Source organism: Scyliorhinus canicula, chromosome 1 (assembly GCF_902713615.1).
Source record: "Scyliorhinus canicula chromosome 1, sScyCan1.1, whole genome shotgun sequence".
NCBI lineage: Eukaryota > Metazoa > Chordata > Chondrichthyes > Carcharhiniformes > Scyliorhinidae > Scyliorhinus > Scyliorhinus canicula.
In genome coordinates, this window is record NC_052146.1 from 18,085,698 (window position 1) to 18,107,230 (window position 21,533).

Genomic DNA, 21,533 nt, shown 5'->3' on the forward strand with positions numbered 1-21,533 from the left:
ACTGAGGTGAATACATAGATGCATTTAAGGAGAAGCTAGATAAATACGTGTGGGAGAAAGGAACAGAAGGCTATGTTGATGGGTTTAATTAAAGAAACAATTTTGTGTGGAGCATAAACAGTGACATCGATCTGCTGAGCTGAAATGGTCTGTTTCTGTTCTGTAAACACTATCCATTCTGTTTCTCATCTCTCCCTCTCTGGTTTATTCTCTCCCGGGACCTCAAAAACGAAGCAATCTTCTCGCTCCCGAGTCCGCTCATCCTCTCATCATGCAGCATGTTTTCCCAAGCTCAGCTAATCACGATTTATCGGTTGCCCCCTTCTTCCCTCCACTCTTTACAACCTTACGGAGGTCCTGCATTATGTGTCCTTCGAATGGGTCCTCAACAATATAAAAAAGGAGACTAAGAGTTGGACGTAAATCTCAGAGTGTTACTTATTTGCTGAGAAGGTGCAGGAAAAGATGACAGCAGAGGAAGAGGTCAGGCTCTTTCCAGATGGACCTTTCTCGTCTTGAATTATCATTTGGTTCTGCATTAAGGGTGATTTCTGAATCCAAAATTCTTGGGTGGAGAGCTTGAGTTTTTAAGATGCTGTGCTACGATGTGTAACCCATTGTTAAAAGATTTGGGTTAATTTTTTTTACGATAGTTATTAGAAGGCCATTTGCATATTTACTTGAAATGGGGTCAGTGACATTGTAAAGAGTAGTGCGAAGGGGGAGAATTTCCACCCCCAACATCATGTGAGGCTGGATTCTCCATTTTTGGGACTATGTCTCCACGCTGTCGTGAAAACTATGGTCTTTTTACGCCAGAAAAACTGGTGTCAAAAGGCCACCGCTTCACTTGCAAGGGAACTAGTGCTCTAGTGAACTAGCCGCGCCGTGCTCCATGGAATACTCAGCCCGCGGCAACCACCCTCCCCTGCTCTCCGATCGGTTCTCCCCTGACTGTGGCGGCCCCAGACTGAGTCAGCAGCTGCCACCGCTGGTTTATCGCGGTACGGTGGGAACATGATGTTGAGTCACGCCGTGTGTGAATTCGTGACGGTAGGGGACGGAGAACAGCGGGGCTGGCCTCAGGCAATGGCCTGAGGCAGTGGATAATCGGCCACTCCACGATTATGCCGCTTTGAGGGGGGCGGAGAATCGCTGAACCGGCGCCGGTCCTGATTTCGTGCTGGAAACGTGATTCTCCGCCTCGTCGCCGAACGCACTTTCGGCGTTGGGGTGCAGAGAATCCAGCCCCTTAAATCAGTTCATTAAAATGATTTGCATTGCAAACATTTCACGCAAAACTCACATTCCAAATATCGGTCTTTATGAAGCTGCGCAAAGAAGAAATTTAACTCATGTCTGAAATAATGTTAAATAATAAGCAGCTTTCGCTGCTGTGCTGTCTCGAGCTTGAGTGAGCATCGTTAGTTAAAGCCTTCACTGCCTCAGATCTGAATAATTCCACTGTTGAATTATTCGAGAGGTCGACACTATGCTTGTGAAAGGTGCAATGTCACGAGATCTGTTTGTGCTCTTTGCCGTATTAATTGTCAAAGGCATTTCCAAAATAATGGGGTGTTCAAAAAAGAACAAGGCACTGAAAGGATCTCACGTTAATTTCATCATCAACCATTGGTTCTGGCATATACAGGCCTATCTATTGTGGGCAGCATGGTAGCATAGTGGTTAGCACAGTTGCTTCACAGCTCCAGGGTCCCAGGTTTGATTCCAGGCTTGGGTCACTGTCTGTGCGGAGTCTGCACGTTCTCTCCGTGTCTGCGTGGGTTTCCTCCGGGTGCTCCGGTTTCCTCCCACAATCCAAAGATGTGCAGGTTAGGTAATTGGCCATTCTAAATTGCCCTTAGTGTCCAAAAAGGATAGGTTGGGGATAAAGGGGATAGGATGGAGGGGTGGGGCTTAAGTAGGGTGCTCTTTCCAAGGGCCGGGGCAGACCTGATGGGCTGAATGGCCTCTTTCTGCACTGTAAATTCTCTGATTCTATTGCTGTATTAGTGACTCACATTTCCAAACAAATTGGAAAAGTCCTCCCTTATTGTTTCAATTTCTTTTATTTTGGTTATTTTTGGTCCATGAACCCATAAGTAGAATGTGCCTTTCAGCAGAAGAGTGCTTGCCTGGACAGTGTGTTCCTAAGGTTTTGTATTTTGGAGAGAAGAAACCAGACCATCGGCACCGAGTGAATCTCAGGGACCGGCTGTGGGGAAATCGGGTCGATTGGCTGGCAAGCGGTGGGTTATCCAGGGGCAGTGCTCTGCCTGACAACAGTCAGTGATTGGTTCCTGCCAGGTTTTTCTTTTCAGAGAGAACCTGCCAGAAGCCTCTAGACCCTCGAAGGAGGAGGGGCTGTGTTTTCTCCCTCTGCTGCCGGTCCCTGCTGTCCCTGTCAGTCTGCAGCGAAGAGCTGAAGGAGAAGGACGCACCCAACTGGCGGCCTAACCTTGAGAAAGAAACTAACTGGAGGACATCCTTCTGAATCAAAGATCCTTTTTCCTTTTATTTTATGATATTTTCTTTACCTATCAAACACCCTTTTCCCTTTGTGTTTTTTGTGTGTGTATGTGTGTGTGTATCGAGAGGTGGGGGTGAGTTAGAAAGGGGGGGGTTGTTGTTTGTGTGTGTATGTTAGTGTATAGAGAGGGGGGGAGTTAGAAAGGGGGGGTTGTTGTTTGTGTGTGTATGTGTGTGTGTATCGAGAGGGGTGGGGAGATAGAAAGGGGGGGGGGTTGTTGTTTGTGTGTGTATGTGTGTGTATAGAGAGGGGGGGAGTTAGAAAGGGGGGGGTTCGGAATCAGATAGTGGATTGTCGGTTGTTTTTGCCTATTTAATTATAATTAGTTAATAATAAAAGGTTACTTGTATTTACATTTTCAAACTTGTTGACTGTGGTCAATTTAACTCAACCAAAAACCACAAGTATTAATATAAAATCTAATTTCACCTATGTTGTGACTCCGGATCAGGTGGGGCTGGAATTGGCCGCGCCCTAGCCCAGGTCGTCCTAACAGAATACATTGCTGAAGACAGACACTCAGCTGCATTCTCCGATTCTCAGGTTATGTCCTGACGGCGGTGTGGGAACGGTGGCGTTTTAGGACTGAAAATCCTCGGTTTTCCTGAGGATCGGCTCTCCTCCGACTGTGGAGCCGCTGGACTGACAACTGCGCGGACAAAGATGTCGTGCTCCTCCAGTACCGAGGCAAAGCTCTTGCTGATCTGAGTGCCCATGTATAGAAACGGGATGACCACAACAAAGACTTTCATGAGGCCAAAGGAAGTCTTGACGGGCCTGGGTAAAATGGCTCCCGATCTCGTCATCACCAGCCTTCTGGAAGAGTGCAGTTGAATGTCCGCTTTGGCCCGCGAATTCAGGAGGCCCCAGTTTACCTCAGACCGCAGGGCACCGAGCAGATGCCACCCAGCCACCACGCCGACAAATAATAGCATGAGAGCCGCACGCCGTTGGGAACTTGGCTGGTCGGGGGCGGAGCATCGGGCAGAAGCCCTCAGGTAACATCCTGAGGCAGCCGATACGGCGTGTGCTGTACTCCTAGAGTACGCCGCTCTGGTGGGGGTGGAGCATCGCAAATGTAGTGCTGCTTCCGATTTCGCCGTCAACATTGATTCTCCGCCCAATGTTCCTCACCAGATACCACACCAAATATGCCAGCAGATAACATGTTGATTATATCTCCGTAATATTTTGGGCATGCCAATAACGAATAAAAGCTGCAGCCCCCATATTTGAAACAATGGATGTTTTTGTAGTTCGGAGAAATGGCTCATTTTTAATAAACATTTCAATGGGTTTGGTGGCTGAATGTATTGCCCAGTACATCACTATGCTGTATAGTCCATGTTAATGTACCTGTCTGTGGTGAGTTAGTGACTGACTGCAGCAGTCTGGACCTAGTGGGGGAGGAAAAGGATCAGAGAGGTTTCCTGATTTTAATTGCTTTTGCTAAAGGAACCACGGTAACACAGTGAGTAGCACTGTTGCTTCACAGCGCCAGGAACACGGGCTCAATTCCCGGCTTGGGTCACTGTCTGTGCAGAATCTGCACGTTCTCCCTGTGTCTGCGTGGGTTTCCTCCGGATGCTCCGGTTTCCTCCCACAAGTCCCGAAAGGCGTGCTTGTTATGTGAATTGAGCATTCTGAATTCTCCCTCTGTGTACCTGAACAGGCGCCGGAATGTGGCGACTAGGGGATTTTCACAGTAACGTCATTGCAGTGTTAATGTGCGCCTACTTGTGACAATAATAAAGATTATTATTATTATTTTTGAATTATTTTCATTCCCTCCGCAGCCTCGCTCCCTCCCTTCCTTCATCCCCTCTTACCCACAAACCTCCAAGATATTAGTTCCGGCACCTGTGAATTGAGAAATTCATTATATTTGTCATCCAGTGCAGAGGAAAATATAGGTTTGCATTTATATCATGTCTTTCACGTCCACTGGTTGACCCAGCGCTCTCTAGCCAATGAAGTATTGTTTGAACTGTAGCTGCTGTTGTAATGTAGGAAACCTGGGCAGTCAATTTGTGCACAGCAAGCTCCCATGCACAGCAGTGTAACAATGGCCAGGTAATCTGTTTAGGTGATGTTCATTGAGGGATAAATATTGCCCAGGGCACAGGGAGAGCTCCCTTGTTCTTCTTCAAGCGAGGGCTGGTTTAGCACAGTGGGCTAAATAGCTGGCTTGCAAAGCAGAACAATGCCAGCGGCGCGTGTTCAAATTCCGTCCCGGCCTCCCCGAACAGGCGCCGGAATGTGGCAACTAGGGGTTTTTCACAGTAACTTGATTGAAGCCTACTTGTGACAATAAGCGATTGTCATTATTATTATTATTAACTAGCGTGAGACATTTTACACCCATCTGAGAGGGTAGATGGCATCTCATTTTAATGTGTCATTCAAAAGACAATGGGCGCTATTCTCCGTCCCGCCAGATCCTTGCTGGCGCAGCGCGCACCCGCCCCCATGCCGTCAGGAAATCAGCGGGCATGAGTGCGTTGCCGGCGAAGCGGAGGATCCTGCCGACGGAGAATCCCGCTGAACACCTCTGACAGTGGGAGAGACGAGAACATTGGGACACAGTTTAAAATTTAGGCCCCCTCCCATTTAAGATAGATGTGAGACGAACTTTTTTCTCTCAGAGGTTCGCAAATCTCTTTCCCCCAGAGACAGGATCATTGCATATTTTTAAGACTGAAGAAGATAGATTCTTGACTGACAAGGGAGTCAAAGGGTACAGGGGATAGTAAGGAATGTGAATTTGAGGCCACAATCACATCAGCCATGACCTTATTGAATGGCGGAGCAGGTTCGAGGGGCCGAATGACGTACTCCTGCTCCTAATTCGTATGTTTGTGTGTCTGCACCACGCGTCCAATGCTGCAATGGACCCTTGATTTCTGTGCTCATGTCCTGGGGCGGGAATTGAACCTTCTGACTCGGTGGAGAGTGCCGCCAACTGAGCCACGACTGGCAGCAAAGGTAAGTAACTTGCTTAAGTCTACATTAATTTCTGGAATTTTTTGCCCTCAAGTGTTATTCTGTTTATTTATAATTTTGCGTTCCATTTGATGTGACTGCAGCCGCTCGATTTACAAATTAAGCATGTTAGAGATCAATTTTTCTCATGCCCACAGCCCCCTCACCAATATTTCTCCCTTCCTCCCTCCATGAAGACAATAGCCAATGCCACTGGTGTGAGAGTAACATCTTGAGAGTGGCAGTCGATCTCCACTAACTTGATAAAGTGGCTAATCTCCGTGTACGAGCCTGATGAGCATTGGCAAATCATTCCACACAGATCATAACAGTCACCCCTAATCCTTCTGGGTCATGTTGTTTGGCCACACATCTTTACTGTTATCAAAGAGAGGAGTGGGGTGAAGGAGTAGCACTCCTTCATTTAATCAAAGCTGATTAATTCTTTTCAATTCCATCTCCGCTCTCGGGTAGTTGTAGAAAGTCCAACAGAATTACTCGCAGAGGAACAGAAAAGTATGCTTGTTGGTCCAAGCCAAGATTTATCAACTCTTTCAAAAGGGATTATCTGGCCGCTTCTCTCATTGTTTTCTTTTGTGGATTTTGTCATGTGAGAGTATCTTTAAGAAATGAGGGGGTTAAAAAATAGCTGTAGTGGATGTACCTTTAAGAAATGGGTGTTAGTGATGTCAGAGTGTGGGTGGAGCTGGGCTGTCTGTCTGCAGGCTCGATGGGCCAAATGGCCTCCTTCTGCACTGTAGAAATTCTACGATTCGATGAATCACTGCATCAGTGACTATGAAATACTTTAGGACATGCTGAGGACATGATAGGTGCTATGTAAATGAAAAGCTCCTTCATTAGTTCACTGGTAAATTCAGGGAAGTCCATATCTGCCACCGACAAGTGATTTTTGATATCTTCAGCTCAGGAAATGTGATATTGAAAAATATGCAAACATTTCACTCAAATATCACATATCAGGAATGACTTTTAACCCTAAAATTAAAGCTAATAACAAATTATAAGTTTGCATAAAACATCTGAGCAGAGGGAGATTGACTATCTCATGAGTGACAAGGTCACGAGAGGGTCTGCAGGAGCTTTTCCTTCTTAGAATTTGTTGCCGTTTACAGGTGACAGATGTTCCCGTTGCACATGAAATGCTCTCAGCTTTGGGAATCTAGTGTTTGGCATGAATCACTCCCAGATAGATTAGTTTGGATAAACTGGGAGCATTGACAAGACTTTGGCAGCTTTGGATAAGGTACACAAAGTGAAGTTGTTTCCAATTAGCGGAAAGTATAAGGCGCTGAATTCTGCGCCGTCGGAATTCTCCGTTTTTGCCGGCAGCCCGGGGGGTTTCCCGAAGGCGTGGGGCTGCCCCACAATGGGAAACTCCACTGATCCGCCAGCGAAACGGAGAATCCCAACAGCGTGCTGCACCAGAAATCCTGTGCGACGGGGCGGAGAAACCCGCCCAAGGACCGGGGAACACAAATTTAATGTTTTGGGCAGAAGTGCAAAGGGGGACGTGAGGAAGACCCGTTTTACGCAGTGACTGGGTAGACTAGTTAGGACTCCGATGAGGAGAAATTTCCTCACCCAGTGAGTGATCAGCCTGTCCAATTCGTTACCACAGAAAATAGTTGAGGCCGAAACATTGGGCGGGATTCTCCGCTCCGACGGCAGCGCACCCACGCCCTCGGGTTTCCCGGCAGCCTGGGGTGGGCATAATGGGAAATCCCCTTGCCAGGTGTCGGGAGTGGAGACTCCAGCTGCCAGCGAGGGTGCGCCACCCAGGAAAACGCGGCTGGTGAATCGGAAAATCCTACCCATTATGTTTTCAAGAAGGAGTTAGATAGCACAGTTGGGGCTAAAGGGAATAGAGGATATGGGGGGAGGCGGGGTCTGGGCATTGAGTTGATCAGCCATGATCATAATGAATGGAGGAGCAGGATCGATGGGCCGAATGGCCTCCGCCTGCTCCTATTTTCTATGTTCCTATAGTTGTGGAAATATTACAGTAATCGCCAGATTGAACGCCTGACCGTAATATTTGAAGATATGTCGGTGCCACTGTACTAGTAATATGACCATAATGTTACTCCTCGTGTCAGAGTGCATTAACTGGCTGTTTGGGGGTGGGTGGATCAGAGCTTGCATGTAGGAAGGGGTTTGTAAACAGTTTAATTGAGAGTAGGAAGGTTGATGGCTCACTCTCACAAGCCAGACACTGTGGTTAAAAATAAACAAGGATTGCTGGAAAGCATCCTGGCTTTGTCCACTCAATTTCCTGCACTTCCTGAACCTTAGAAGGAGTTAAAATCCAACACGTTCGAGGGCTAATCAATGTGAACAAAAGTGTTATAGAAAATAATGAGTGCAGCTATCACCAAGTCACGGCGGAAGACTAGCATTAGAAATAGCAATTACTTTGTTGGAAATCAAATAACATTGCAAATTAAATACTGGGCCTTGCATGGGCAGCATGGACTCCGGATTCCGAGGTATTTTTAAGCCAGAAAGTCCTGTTGTTCTTCCAAGAACTGAATAACAAGAAAGAGGATAGAAAAGAGGTACAATTCCAGAACACCTCCTGAGTGGGGGTGAGGGGGTGGCCTGGAGGTGGGGGAGGCTCGGGAGACTGGGACTGCCAGACAAAATGCCACCCCATCGACAGACAACCTTTCCTGAAATGACTCAAAGTGCGGCCTTGACGGAACGAGACTCCCCAAAGCCAAAAAAACGGCAAAGCGCCGTTGAATAGAGAGATGTGTCTCACTGCTGAATCCGCCAAGAAATACACCCGTCAGCGGACTTAGCTTGAAGTCCGCTGAATCACACCTGTTGTCTCTTGCTCAGTTGTAGATGTTGCCCAGTCTTCCTGTCCATTATTGATCTGTAAAGCTGGACAATGAGTGGCTATATTAATGTGACTGATGTAACATTTGAACCCTGTGCCCCCCCCCCCCCCCCCCCCCCCCCGCCACACACACACACAATCAGAGATTGGCGCGATTCTCCGCAAATGCGGAGAGTCATAAAGGCTGCCTTGAAACTGGCCGTGTTTCACGGCAGCCTCCGCGCCCTCTCCTGGGACCCGATTCTCCCCCCCCCGGGTCAGGGCTAGCAGCGCCAAGCGTCACGGCGGCTGACGTGCACGATGACGTCAGCAGCGCATGCGCGGGTTGGACGGCTCCAACCCGCGCATGCGCGGATGACGTCATCACGCATATGCGTCAAACCCGCGCATGCGCGCGTCGTCATGCCCCTCAGCCGCCCCGCGGACTGATCCTGCGGGGCGGCGGAGGAACAAAGAGTGCGTGGGAATCGGACCCGCTACCCGCGATCGGTGCCCACCAATCGCAGGCCCATGCCACCCTTGGCACGGCCGTGGTGCGGCCGTGCCAATCGGTGCCATGGTTGTCCGGGACGGCACTTTGCGGCCGTTTTCACGAACGGTGAGAGCAGGTGTGTTTACGTTCGTGAAAACGGCCGTAAAGGCCTGGGAACTCGGCCCATCGGCCAGGGGAGAATCGCTGTTCGCCGTAAAAAATGGCGAGCAGCGATTCATGTCGTGGGGCGGCCTTGGGGGGGGAGAATAGCGGGAGGTCGGGAAAAATGTCGGGAAGGCCCTTCCGCTATTCTCCGACCCGTCGTGGGCAGTGGAGAATCGCGCCCCCCTTTAGCTGATTTCTCCCCCTTCTTTTCCATTCCCCTCAGCGGAGGACGAGGGGGCACTCTGCCCCCCCTCCCACCCCCCACCCTGGGGGGCCAGAGTGCCCCCTCGTCCTCCGCTACTGCCCTGTGTGAGATTCACTAACATAGTGTGGATAAGGGATCAAAGCTATGCCCTCGCATCTCTGATTATCTCAGTGCCATGCTGGGTGATGCATTTGCCCATTAAGTCATCTGGAAGCTTTCTGTCACATCATCAATCATGGGACTCAACGATCAGCACGCTGTCCTTTCACCTCTGGGATTTGTGTGCGGAGCAGACTGATGGATGCGCTCCCTTTTGTCGTTTGCTGTGAAACCTCGTCCTCAATTCATGTGTCTGTATAATCCCCGAGGAAAGGTGCTCATCTGAAGTAGCCATTCCTTCATTACTAACACACTCGCTCCAACTTCACCCCACCGATTCAGCACTGCCAACCAAATAAGTGAAGCGCTGGAGAGTAGGGTAGGTGGGGTGGGGGAGCTTTAGATTATTCTGTTCTTTAAATAAATACACTGCTGTTTGAACTGTCTCCCATTCTACTTATGCTGAAGGCTCCCAAAATAGCTCAGTGTTATATAGTCCTTTCATATTTCCTTCGATAGATCTTTTATATAACACATTATTTATTCTCTTTTGCTATCAAAATAGGAGGGTGTGTCAATGAGTAAACTCTTCATAAACAGCTGTCGTGTCATTGCCCTGAATTACGCAAATGCACTGTGTGGTGCAGATACACAGCACTGCATTCACCCCTCAAGCATTCAGGAATAATAAATTACTTGCTAAATTATAGATTGCAGCTCAGTTTGGAGATGCCACTCTTTGCATGGAACGGATCCATTGCCTGCCCCGAGGTTGATCCATGGCCTATCCAATCCCAACTGAGCCCCACACCGTAGAGCAGATGTTCTCCCCGTGGAGACGGTAATCAGGAGTCCTGAATGTTTTGGGTCCCAAACACGTCTCTGGTGGGAAGCCGATTAAAGTCAAGGGTAAGCCCTGAATTGTCATGGCGATGGGTTCCCCTGCCCAATTGAGGACATAGTGTGTGCCCTTAATACCTGGAGTGCCAGTCAGCAACCTGCCAGCTTCAGAGATGCCCCCCCTGCCCTGGTTTCAGTATAAGGTACATAACTAGGAGGGCGCCTCAATAACCGGCCCTCTCAGCCACTTTTTTAAAAACTTCAATGAAAAAAAAACACACACAAAAAGCATCAGGTCACCAATGAGACTGAGGGAAGGACCCCTCTGCAGGATGACCTTTGACCTCAGCCCCACCCAGGGGAGCAGGTGCCTGGTGTGTTGACCCTTAGGGAGTTAATATTTATTGTCACTCTGCAATGAAGTTACTGTGGAAAACCCCTAGTCGCCACATTCCGGTGCCTGTTCGGATACACAGAGGGAGAATTCAGAATGTCCAATTCTGTCCCAGATTTGATTCCGGCTTGGGTCACTGTCTGTGCGGAGTCTGCACATCCTCCCCGTGTGTGCGTGGGTTTCCACCGGGTGCTCCGGTTTCCTCCCACAGTCCAAAGATGTGCAGGTTAGGTGGATTGGCCATGATAAATTGCCCTTAGTGTCCAAAATTGCCCTTAGTGTTGGGTGGGGTTACTGAGTTATTGGGATAGGGTGGAGGTGTTGAACTTGGGTAGGGTGCTCTTTCCAAGAGCCGGTGCAGACTCGATGGGCTGAATGGCCTCCTTCTGCACTGTAAATTCTATGATCTATGACCTGACAAGCACGTCTTTCGGGACTTTGTGGGAGGAAACCGGAGCTCCCGGCGGAAACCCAAGCAGACACAGGAAGAACATGCAGATTCGACTCAGGCAGTGACCCAGGCCGGGAATCGAACCTGGGACCCTGGCGCTGTGAAGCAACAGTGCTAGCTACTGTGCTACCATGCTGCCCTGTTGATCAGCCCCCTGCCGCAACAAGGTAACTGGAGACCAACTGGAAAATTGCCAGTCAACCTCCATTACCTGTCTTTAACAAGGCTCTTATTGCACCTGATCCTCTGCAATTCTCGTGGAGATGGACAGTCTTCCTCAGCGCCAAGCCCCCATCAGTAAAAATGGCCAACATCAGGAAAGGCAATGTCCAGGGCGGCCAAATAACCTTCAGGCCCTGGCTCCGTGATTTCTGATTGATAGGCCTGGAAATTCAGCCAATTACTTGAGCAAACTAGCACTTCAGCACAAGAAAGAAAGACCCTCCATTGATATAGCGTCTTTCATGACCTCAGAATATCTAGTGATATTCGTTGAGAGATAAATACTTTCCAGGACAAACAGGTAGAACTCCTTTTGGTCCTATTTGAAGTAGTGCCATGAGATCCTTCAGATCTAGTTGACAGGGCAGACTGTACCTCATGTCTCATCGACAAGACAATCCTCTGACAGTTCCAGTCTAGATAGGGTGTACGACTGTCTGGAGTGGGACTGGTTCCCTCTATGGAAGGTTATCCCATCTTCAGGTGTAGCTTTATGAGTGTTTACATTATTGTTTTCTACATTTTGTGAAAAGATTACTCCATCAATGTGTATAAACATTGTAGTTAGGTTCACAGCATTTAGCTTAAGGCGAATCCGATATTTTCCTTTGCTTTTAAATATTAATAAATATGTTTGAGATTTTGGGCAGGTTCTCTGCCACCCGTTGCCGTTAGCAGAGTTCCCGATAAGGCAGAGAATCCTGTGTCAGTGCCCGTTTGCAATGCTCTGGTCCTCTGCTGGCAACGGCATTGAGATGTCAGCGGGAGGATGCAAATGGGTCAATGGACATCGGATTCGCCACACCTTCGTAATGCTCCGACCCTCTGGGCAGGGATTGGTGCAAGTATTTGCCAGCCTGGCCCTGGCATGGTGGACGTGGCGGTGGGTCAAGGGGCTATGTATTAAGGTCGGTGCCCCCAAGTTCATCAGAGGACCCCCCTCCCCGTACAATGTTAATTCTGCCCATCCCAACAACCAGCCTGCCCCATCAGGTGCACCCCCCCCCCCCCCACCAGCCCCCATCAGACCCTCCCATCAGACCCCTCCATGTCAGAGACCCCCAATATCAGAGAAGCCCTGCATATCTGAGACCCTCACAACAGAGAACCCTCCTCCATTAGATGCCCTAAAATCAGAGAACCATCCATATCAGAGAACCCGCATATCAGAGAATCCCCATAACAGACACCACCAATAACAGAGACTCCCTCTACCCAATCAGCTAACCCAGACTGGAAGCTAAAGAGCAGTTCAGACAGAAACAGTGAAAAACATCACTGCTTTTCCACTGACCTGACACTTACACCTGCTGCCTCAGACAGATGTCTCGAGAGCAGCAGCTGTGACTTCTTAGAAAGCCAAAACCACATCACAAGGCTTTATACCCCTTCAGACCCTTTGATATGCAAAGCTTCTATTCTCTTCAAATATAACTAACTCTTAGTACGCTCTAATTGACAGTTTCCATACAGCCAGGTGTCTGGGTTGTTTATTTTAATTTCCCTTCATGCTTGAATGCATCTCAAGTCGCCTGCTTTGAACCTAACCACAATGTTTATAAACATCTCGGAGTTGAGTGCTTTCCCGTCCTCTTTTTCTCTGCAGAAGGCACTGAACTTCTTTTGATGTGGTCAAGAGCTGTCAATCATAGCTAGATGTGTATAAACATTGTAGTTAGGTTCACAGCAGGCTAACATTTGCATGGCTAGGGAGAGCGAATCACTTCTGGGCACCTCTCCCAGCACCAGCGCAAACCAGAAGCAATCCAGTTACGGCGGGAAAATATAGGGCTGGATTCTCCGATTATGAGGCTATGTCCAGAGGCAGTGTCTAGTATTGCGATGAAAAAGCTGTCGCCACCCTCGCGCCGATGCTCCGCTCAGTGGGGGGCTAGCAATCGCGACACGTAAAACTCCCAGCGGTCCCCACATAATCGAGCGGAGAATTGCTGAGTCCAAGGCCACGCATGCGCACGGCGACGATCTACTGCTGTCGTGCCGTACAACATGGCACCAGCTGTAACCCCCCTCGCCACCCCTGGAACATACACCCCCAGTCCCGCCAGCCCCAGCCAAAGCCCCCCCAGCCAGGGGAACGGCTCCCCCCCCCCCACCCCCGCCTGTGGTGGCGCTGGACACAGTCCGTAGCCGCCACGCGAGGTTGACGAAAACGCAGAGCACACGGGTCCCGCGCCGTCGAGAAGTCGGCCATCGTGGGCGGAGCATCGGGGGAGGGCCTTCAGCTTCAGTCCCGACGGTGTGCGGCGTACTCACCGATGACGGCGTTTTGGAGGAGGTGGGGCATCCGATCTCGGCACCAAAAAGGATTCTTCGGGCAATCGGCAAATGCGATTTTGACGTCGGACAACGGAGAACCCCGCCCATAGTCTCCCAAACGGAGAATCCAGCACTTGATCTTCACAAACCTCTGACAAACCTCAGCGGCTTGAAAAGTCATCCCCACAAGTAGGATCAAAGACGTTCTACCTGGCCTCCTGACAAATATCTATCCCCAACAAACGTGAGGAGAAATAGATAATCATTTTCTCAACGTTGTCTGTGGGAACGTGTGTGCAAATTGGCTGCCATTTCCCCCTTTACAACGGAGACTAAACCTCCCCAGAGTGTTACTACCGCATCCTGTTATTACAAAGTTCAATTGGCTCGGAGAATCCTCTATCTGCTATGTCACTGGAAATTTTATCAAACACGCTCGTGATGTGTTCCACATTCAAGGTCAGATTTTAGTTAACCTTAAAACATGTTCAAAGTAAGCTTATTGCAAATACACAGAATAGAAAGTGGCAATGGGAATGGCCACGGTCAGGTAATTTTGTATCGGGAAGGAAATCGGGAAGGTAAAAGGTAGGAAACAGCCATTTTCCCGCAAGGCATTCCTTAGAACAAATTTGATGATGTCAAGACCAGCTCGCCGCCTTCAATTTTTTTCGGGGTGATAACTTAGCATCGCAAAGAACTGAGCGTGAATTATTCCCGCCAAAGGCACTAAAATCACCATGACAACCAACTGCATCTGCTGGTCCTCTTTCAGACTAGGCTTCAAAAACAATTCAAAAAGCAGATACCAGGTCATCAGCACATTTTAATACATGAGCAGGTTTCATAGTTTTCCTTTTGCTTCGATGCGCTTTAATGGCTGTTCCTCTCTCGCTGACACAGTGGGTGTGTCTGCCCTATCGCAGCAATCCCCCTGAGCTGTCATCCACTTCCTCCCTTCGATTCAGGCACTTGCTCCCCGCCTCTATTATCGGAGTTTAATCCTTCTATCGCTACACTCCCGTCCACTGAAACTCCCTCCCCCCAACCACTTGGCTTCGTCACCTATCCCCAAGCTTCAGGAATCTCCGAAAACTCCTCCTCCGCTTCTCTTTGACGACACCATTTGTCTCCTTAAGAAACCACCCAGTATCTGTCTGCGTTTTCTCCCCCTGCTCCTCTTTCACAGTTATATGTCTGGAGGCTTTTTTTTTACTGTGAGGACATACACAAAATTTTATAATGCCGTAATTGGACTGGCTCGCAATCAAATTGAAGGTTAATAAAATGTTACATACACGCAGGCAGAATTGGAATGTGAAAGGGGGAAGTAAAGGATGTAACAACATTTAAGTAAAATTGTAGTATTGAACCCTTGAGACATAGAGTGCAGAAGGAGGCCATTTGGCCAATCGAGTCTGCACCCTCCAAAAGAGCACCGTACCTAGGCCCATGCCACCAATCGCCCCGTAACCCAGTAACCCTTTGGACATTAAGGGGCAACTTTTGAGTGGCCAATTGGCCTAACCGGCACATCTTTCGACTGTGGGAGGATACCGGCGCACCCAGGGGAAACCCAGGAAGACACGGGGAGAACATGCAAACTCCACACAGACAGTGACCCGAGAACAGGATTGGACCTGGGTCCCTGGCGCTGTGAGGCATCAGTGCTAACCACTGTGCCACCGTGCGGCTCATTATGAGGACTCGGGCTGCAGCTGCAGGGGACCTGAGCAGGGTGGAAGTTTTCTGACAAAGATACAAGATGCTGCTTTGTCCATTGTAGCCCTGAGTTGAAAGTTGTAGCTATGGTGGAAACACTATTCACGACGCCCTATGCTGCTCCTGCTCATGTATTTGCTTTGTTTGCTTTGCCTGGCCCCTTGTTCTGCACTGTAGCCAATCACTGTTTTGTTGATGCACTATTTGTCAATGTTCTTTGTTGATTATTCTTGGGCGAAATTCTCCGACCCCCAGCAGGGTCAGAGAATCGCCTGGGGCCGCCGAAAATCCCGCCCCCACCGTGGCAAAAATTCTCCGCCACCCGGGAATTGGCGGGGGCGGGAATCGGCATGACGTCCGCGCTGATCGGCGAGATCCCTGCGGCGATTCTCCGGCCCACAATGGGCCAAAGTCCCGCCGCTGGGAGGCCTCTCCCGCCGCCGAGGTCTGAACCACCTCTGGTGGCGGCGGGATCGGCGGCGCGAGCGGGCCCCCAGGGTCCTGGGGGGGGGGGTGCGGGCGATCAGACCACGGGGGGTGCCCCAACGGTGGCCAGGCCCATGATCGGGGCCCACCGATCGGCGGGCGGGCCAGTGCCGTCGGGGCACTCTTTCTCTTCCGCCGCCGCTGTCACGGCCTCCACCATGGCGGAGGCAGAAGAGAATCTCCCAGTTACCGCTGATGTCACCACCGGCGCATGCGCGAACCGGCAAAGGCCTTTCGGCCAGCCCCGGCGCTGGGCGGCGGGCCTGAAAGGCCGTTGGTGCCGGTTTTGGCGCCAGTCGGTGTGGTGCCAACCGCTCCGGCGCGGGCCTAGCCCCCAAAGGTGCGGAGAATTCCGCACCTTTGCGGAGGCCCGATGCCGGAGTGGTTGGCGGTACTCCCCTACGCCGGGACCTACCGCCCCGCCGGGTAGGGGAGAATGCCGCCCATTGTGTCTACTATGTGCGTACTTTGTACATTCCTCGGCCGCAGAAAAATACTTGTCACTGTACTCCGGTACATGTGACAATAAATCTAATCAAATCAAATGTGATGGTGTAATCACTATATACGTGTATGAATATTGATTGGGTATCTGTATTAAAGTAGCAAATAATGTTAATTTGTGATTGGTAAATGCAAATGAACCTGTATAACATTTTGTCTGGGTATAGCTTCCCTGCATATGTTTGAATAATGTGCTTAACAAGAAATTTGAGTCTTGTTTGGTCTCTACGGAATTGGAGAGCACTGATTGTGGGCGGCACGGTGGCACAGTGGTTAGCACTGCTGCCCCACAACGCCAGGGACACAGGTTCAATTCCAGCCTCGGGTAACTGGCTGCGCGGAGTTTGCACGTTCTCCCCGTGTCTGCGTGTGTTTGCTCCGTGTGCTCCGGTTTCCTCCCACAGTCTAAAGATGTGTAGGTTAGGTGGATTGTCCATGATAAAATTGCCCCTTAGTTTGCAAAGATTAGGTGGGGTAATGGTGATGGGGTGGGGGGTTTCTTTCAGAAGGTTGGTGCAGTCTCGATGGGCCGAATGGCCTCCTTCTATGATTCCTTCCCTTTGAGAAGGCATGAGGTTACACACGATAGTTTGCCCCCCTACAAATACTGCATGGGTTCCAATCAGAGGGGTGGATCAGCCTGCCCAGCCCCCAAAATGCCTCTCATCACTTCAGTACAAACGTTCCAGTTTAATATTCCCAGATCCCATTGGAAGCCCTCTAACTTTGCTTACCTGGCTTGAGGTTTGGTCGATGACTGACACCGTAGATGCTGGAACAGATTCGGCCATGTCAAATGTCACCTGAACTTTTTCCTGTTGAACGAGATTAAAACTGTAAAATTAATAACTTTCAATATTCTGTTTTCGCTGCTGGAAATGTCGAAAATCCTAGATTGTTATAAAAGAACTGGCTTATTTATTTTTAATACCTCTATCCGTTATTCTGTGCAAATAAAAGTCCTACAGTTCAAGAAAAAAGTCATTTTTCTGATTGGTTCAAATAACCAAGCCATTTACTTAAAAATGAACCCAATGAAAAAACTACAAAAAGCCATTTGTTACTTTAGCTGTCGAACAGTTTGGCATAATTGTTTTTTAAACCTCCTCCAGCAATGTGGAGGCCGGCTCCACCGGGAAGCTCTGTATCTCCTTTCTGGCAAAGTCTCGAACCTGCATGTATCTATATATTTCCCCCTGCTCCAGCCCATACTTCTCCCACAGCTCCTTCAATCCAGCAAAACATCCCCCAAGAAATAAATCTTTTAGTGTCCGAATTCCTTTCTCCTCCCATCTCCGAAAATTCCCATCCCACTTCCCTGGCTCAAATCTGTGGTTCCTCCAAATCGGCATTTCCCTTGACCCTGTCCCCAACCCTATGTGCTGTCGAAACTGCCTCCAAATTCTCAACAAAACTATTAATACTGGACTCCCGGAGTGTCTCCCCGGGGCCATCGGGAGCGGCGCTGTCGCTAGCGCCTTCAATCCCGACCCCCTGCACAAACTCTCCTCCATTCTGACCCACTGGGAGTCAACCCCTCTGACCCAGCTCCGCACCTTCTCCATGTTCGCCGGCCAGCAATAATACATCAGGTTCGGAAGACCCAAACCCCCTGCCTGCCTTCCTCTCTGTAGCAGCACCTTTTTCATTCTGGCCACCTTCCCTCCCCATATGAACAAGGTAATCATCCCTTCAATCTCTCTAAAAAATGCCTTTGGCAGGAAAATTGGCAGGCATTGAAAAATAAACAGAAATCGCAGCAACACGTTCATTTTAATCGCCTGTACCCGGCCCGCCAGTGACCGAGGGAGACCATCCCACCTTGCCAGATCAGCTTTCTCTCTCCCCACCAAACTAGAAATGTTGTGCCTACGGAGCTCCCCCGCCCCCAATCTCGGGCAACCTGCACCCCCAGGTATCTAAAGTGGGTCCCTGCCTTATGTAATGGCAGCCCACCCACCCCTGCCCCCACCCCTGGCCGAGACACCACAAAATATTCACTCTTGTCTAGATTTAATTTGTACCCTGAGAAAGGCCCAAACACCTGAAGCAGCTCCGGTATTCCCTTCGGTTCCGACAGGTATAATAACAAGTCAACAGCATATAAGGACACCCTATGGTCTTTCCCCCTCCCCCCCCCTCCCCCCCCGCCCCCTGCACACTCACATTCCATACCCCCGAACGTCTTAATGCGATGGCCAATAGCTCAATTGCGAGTGCAAACAGCAGGGAGGACATAGGACATCCCGGCCTAGTCCCATGGTGGAGAGAAAAGTATCTCGAGCTGATATTGTTTGTGCGGACACTCGCCCTCTGCTCCTTATATAATAGCTTTACCCAGTCCACAAATCTTGGTCCAATCCCAAACCGCTCCAGAACTGCCATCAAGTACCCCCATTCTACCCGGTCAAACGCTTTCTCGGCGTCCAATGCCACAACCACCTGTTTCCTTCCTCTCCGCCGGTACCATAATCACGTTCAATACCCTCCTAATGTTCGAAAAGAGCTGCCTCCCTCTCACCGACCCCGTCTGATCTTCGCCTATCACCTTCGGGAGGCACATCTACAGCCTACCCGCCAGTACCTTCGCCAATATCTTTGCGTCCAGGTTTGAAAGTGATATGGGCCTGTACGACCCACACTCCGTCAAATCCTTATCTTTCCTAAGTAGCAGGGAAATTGATTACCTGCCCCAAGGTTTCTGGTAACACCTCCTTCCCTATCGCCTCCTCAAACATCCCCGCCATCAGCGGTACCAGCTTACTTTTGAATTTTTTGTAATAACAGTTTGACATTATTAATAACATTTGTAGCATACAGAATTCTGGATTCCTGAAAATGGTTATACTGAATTTGATTACCTATTGTATTTTGACAAACATTCATCAATTCTTGACTCAATCGGCCTACACTTGCCCCGCTTTTCCTTTCTGCTCCAACTTGCATTTTTCAACCATTCCCAACACGTTGGACAGGATTCTCCGGCCTCCCAGGCCCGTGGTTCCTGTAGGCGGAGCGCTGGTGGCGGGATTCTCCGCTCCCGCCTCTGTCAATGGGATTTCCCATTGAAGCCGCCCCACTCCGCCCGGAAATCCGCGAGCGGGGGGGGCCACGCTGCCGGCAGAACCAGAGAATTCCGGCGCCAGCGAACGGCGGGAGTATTCCTGCCCTCCCTCCTTTTCACGTTCTTCTTTACCTCAGTAATTTGGGGCCCCTCAAAAGCTGTTTCTGATTTCCCCACGTGTACGATTTACTCCCCATTCTTTACCTTTCAAATGTTCCATCCCGATTACTTTTGTCATAGGGTCACAGAGCTTTACAGCGGAGAAAGAGGCTCTTCGGCCCATCGTGTCTGTGCCAGCCATCGAACACCATGCTATCCATTCCCAAAGGCAATCTTGAATCCATCTGCGTAGGCAATTGGATGATGCTCCCACTGAGCAATAATAATGTCATTAATGCCCAGCTTCAACAAATAAAGTGCACTTCTGCCCGATGGTTATCGGGTTGTCGGTCGCAAGTTCACAAGAGAATCCTTTTTAACTCATCTATCTCGGGGCCTCACGGTAGCATGGTGGTTAGCATCAATGCTTCACAGCTCCAGTGGTCCCAGGTTCGATTCCCGGCTGGGTCACTGTCTGTGTGGAGTCTGCACGTCCTCCCCGTTTGTGCGTGGGTTTCCTCCGGGTGCTCCGGTTTCCTCCCACAGTCCAAAGATGTGCGGGTTAGGTGGATTGGCCATGCTAAATTGCCCGTAGTGTAAGGTTAATGGGGGGATTGTTGGGTTACCGGGTATACGGGTTACGTGGGTTTAAGTAGGGTGATCATTGCTCGGCACAACATCGAGGGCCGAAGGGCCTGTTCTGTGCTGTACTGTTCTATGTCTATCTGCAACAACCCACCACAGACTCTTCATAAATTCCCTGTTCTTTTGCCTCCCCCATCTAACCCAGAGTCTATTGGAAATATTGATCACTGTTTGTGCACAGTGATCTTCTTTGCACCATTTCTAAATCTGGGTTTCATAACTTTGGCGGAAAGGAAGGTGAGCTTTTACAAAACATCTTTAAATGTTCCAAAGTTCAGGATGGAGTGGGTTTTTAAAAACTGTATCCTGCTGTTCTATTCCCATAAGTAGTTTTGGAATAACGTAGATTCATATTTTCCATTTAAGTTTTGATCTTATCTGCCTGCATGCTTTTCTGCAATCCCCGCTTTGGGCCCAGAACTCCTCAGAATGTTCCACTGCCACTGGAAGCCTCAACGTCCCACTTAAACATTACCTCCTTCACAGCTGTTGTAAAAGATTAATAACCACAGATGCCCAAGGTTAAATAATCCACAGCAATCTAAGCCATTTGGTAAAATGCGAGACTTCCAAAAGGTTCAACAAAGTTCACCGAAATAAATAAAAATAAAACTTGTAGCTTTAGTGGCGTCACCTCCTTGAATCTTTCCAGCTGAGACACCAGAGTCCGCTCGTGGTAAAGCAGCTGCAGTCTCTCGTGTACATAGTTGTGACACAGCTCTTCGAACGTGGCTGCTCTCTCCCTGTTTTCATGGTGCGGATTCTGAAAGCCGGGTGTGTCCACCACCATGATGGACGTCAGTGCCAACTGCTGGGAAGAGACTGACCTGTGGGGCGTAGAGACAGAAACGGGGGTCATTCCATATCCAGGTGCTGCTGTACTATCTGTCCAAATGCCAAATATAGAGTTGAAATTTCAATTCGACTTTATAGCATTCCCCAAATTGGAGACTGGAGTTAGAGGATGCCATTCAGCCCCTCAGACCTATTCTGACATTCAGTGAGATCATGGCTGATCTGCATCTTAATCCCATCCACATGCCTTGGCTCTCTGTCCACTTTTATACCCTTGCCAAGCAAAAGTCCATCAACCTCGGATTCAAGGTTAACAATTGAGCTTGCATCTATTGCTTTTCCCCACCTCCCTTTACATAAATTTACATAGAATTTACAGTGCAGAAGGGGGCCATTCGGCCCATCGAGTCTGCACCGGCTCCTGGAAAGAGCACCCTACCCAAGGTCAACACCTCCACCCTATCCCCATAACCCAGTAACCCCACCCAATACTAAGGGCAATTTTGGACACTAAGGGCAATTTATCATGGCCAATCCACCTAACCTGCACATCTTTGGACTGCTGAAGAACTGTTTCCTAAACTGCCTTCTGAATCGCCCAACACTGATTTTGAGATTAATCTCTTTTGCTCTGGACTCCCCCCACCATCAGAAAATGTTTCTCTTCATCCACCCCAACAATTCCTTCCAAAATCCTCAATCAATCACCCGGTAT

General features: G+C 49.4%; 1 protein-coding gene across 4 annotated transcripts in view; it reads right to left on the minus strand.

Moving 5' to 3' along the window:
- Positions 1-21,533, minus strand: part of LOC119974608 (unconventional myosin-XVIIIb-like) — a 390,682-nt gene that overhangs the window by 216,780 nt on the left and 152,369 nt on the right. For all 4 annotated transcript variants that reach the window (XM_038813932.1, XM_038813847.1, XM_038813761.1 and 1 more), the window contains 2 exons: positions 20,658-20,850; positions 16,950-17,030 (listed from right to left, as the gene is read on the minus strand). In XM_038813932.1, coding sequence (XP_038669860.1) covers positions 16,950-17,030; positions 20,658-20,850 — 274 coding nt within the window. The remainder of the gene's footprint in view (positions 1-16,949; positions 17,031-20,657; positions 20,851-21,533) is intronic.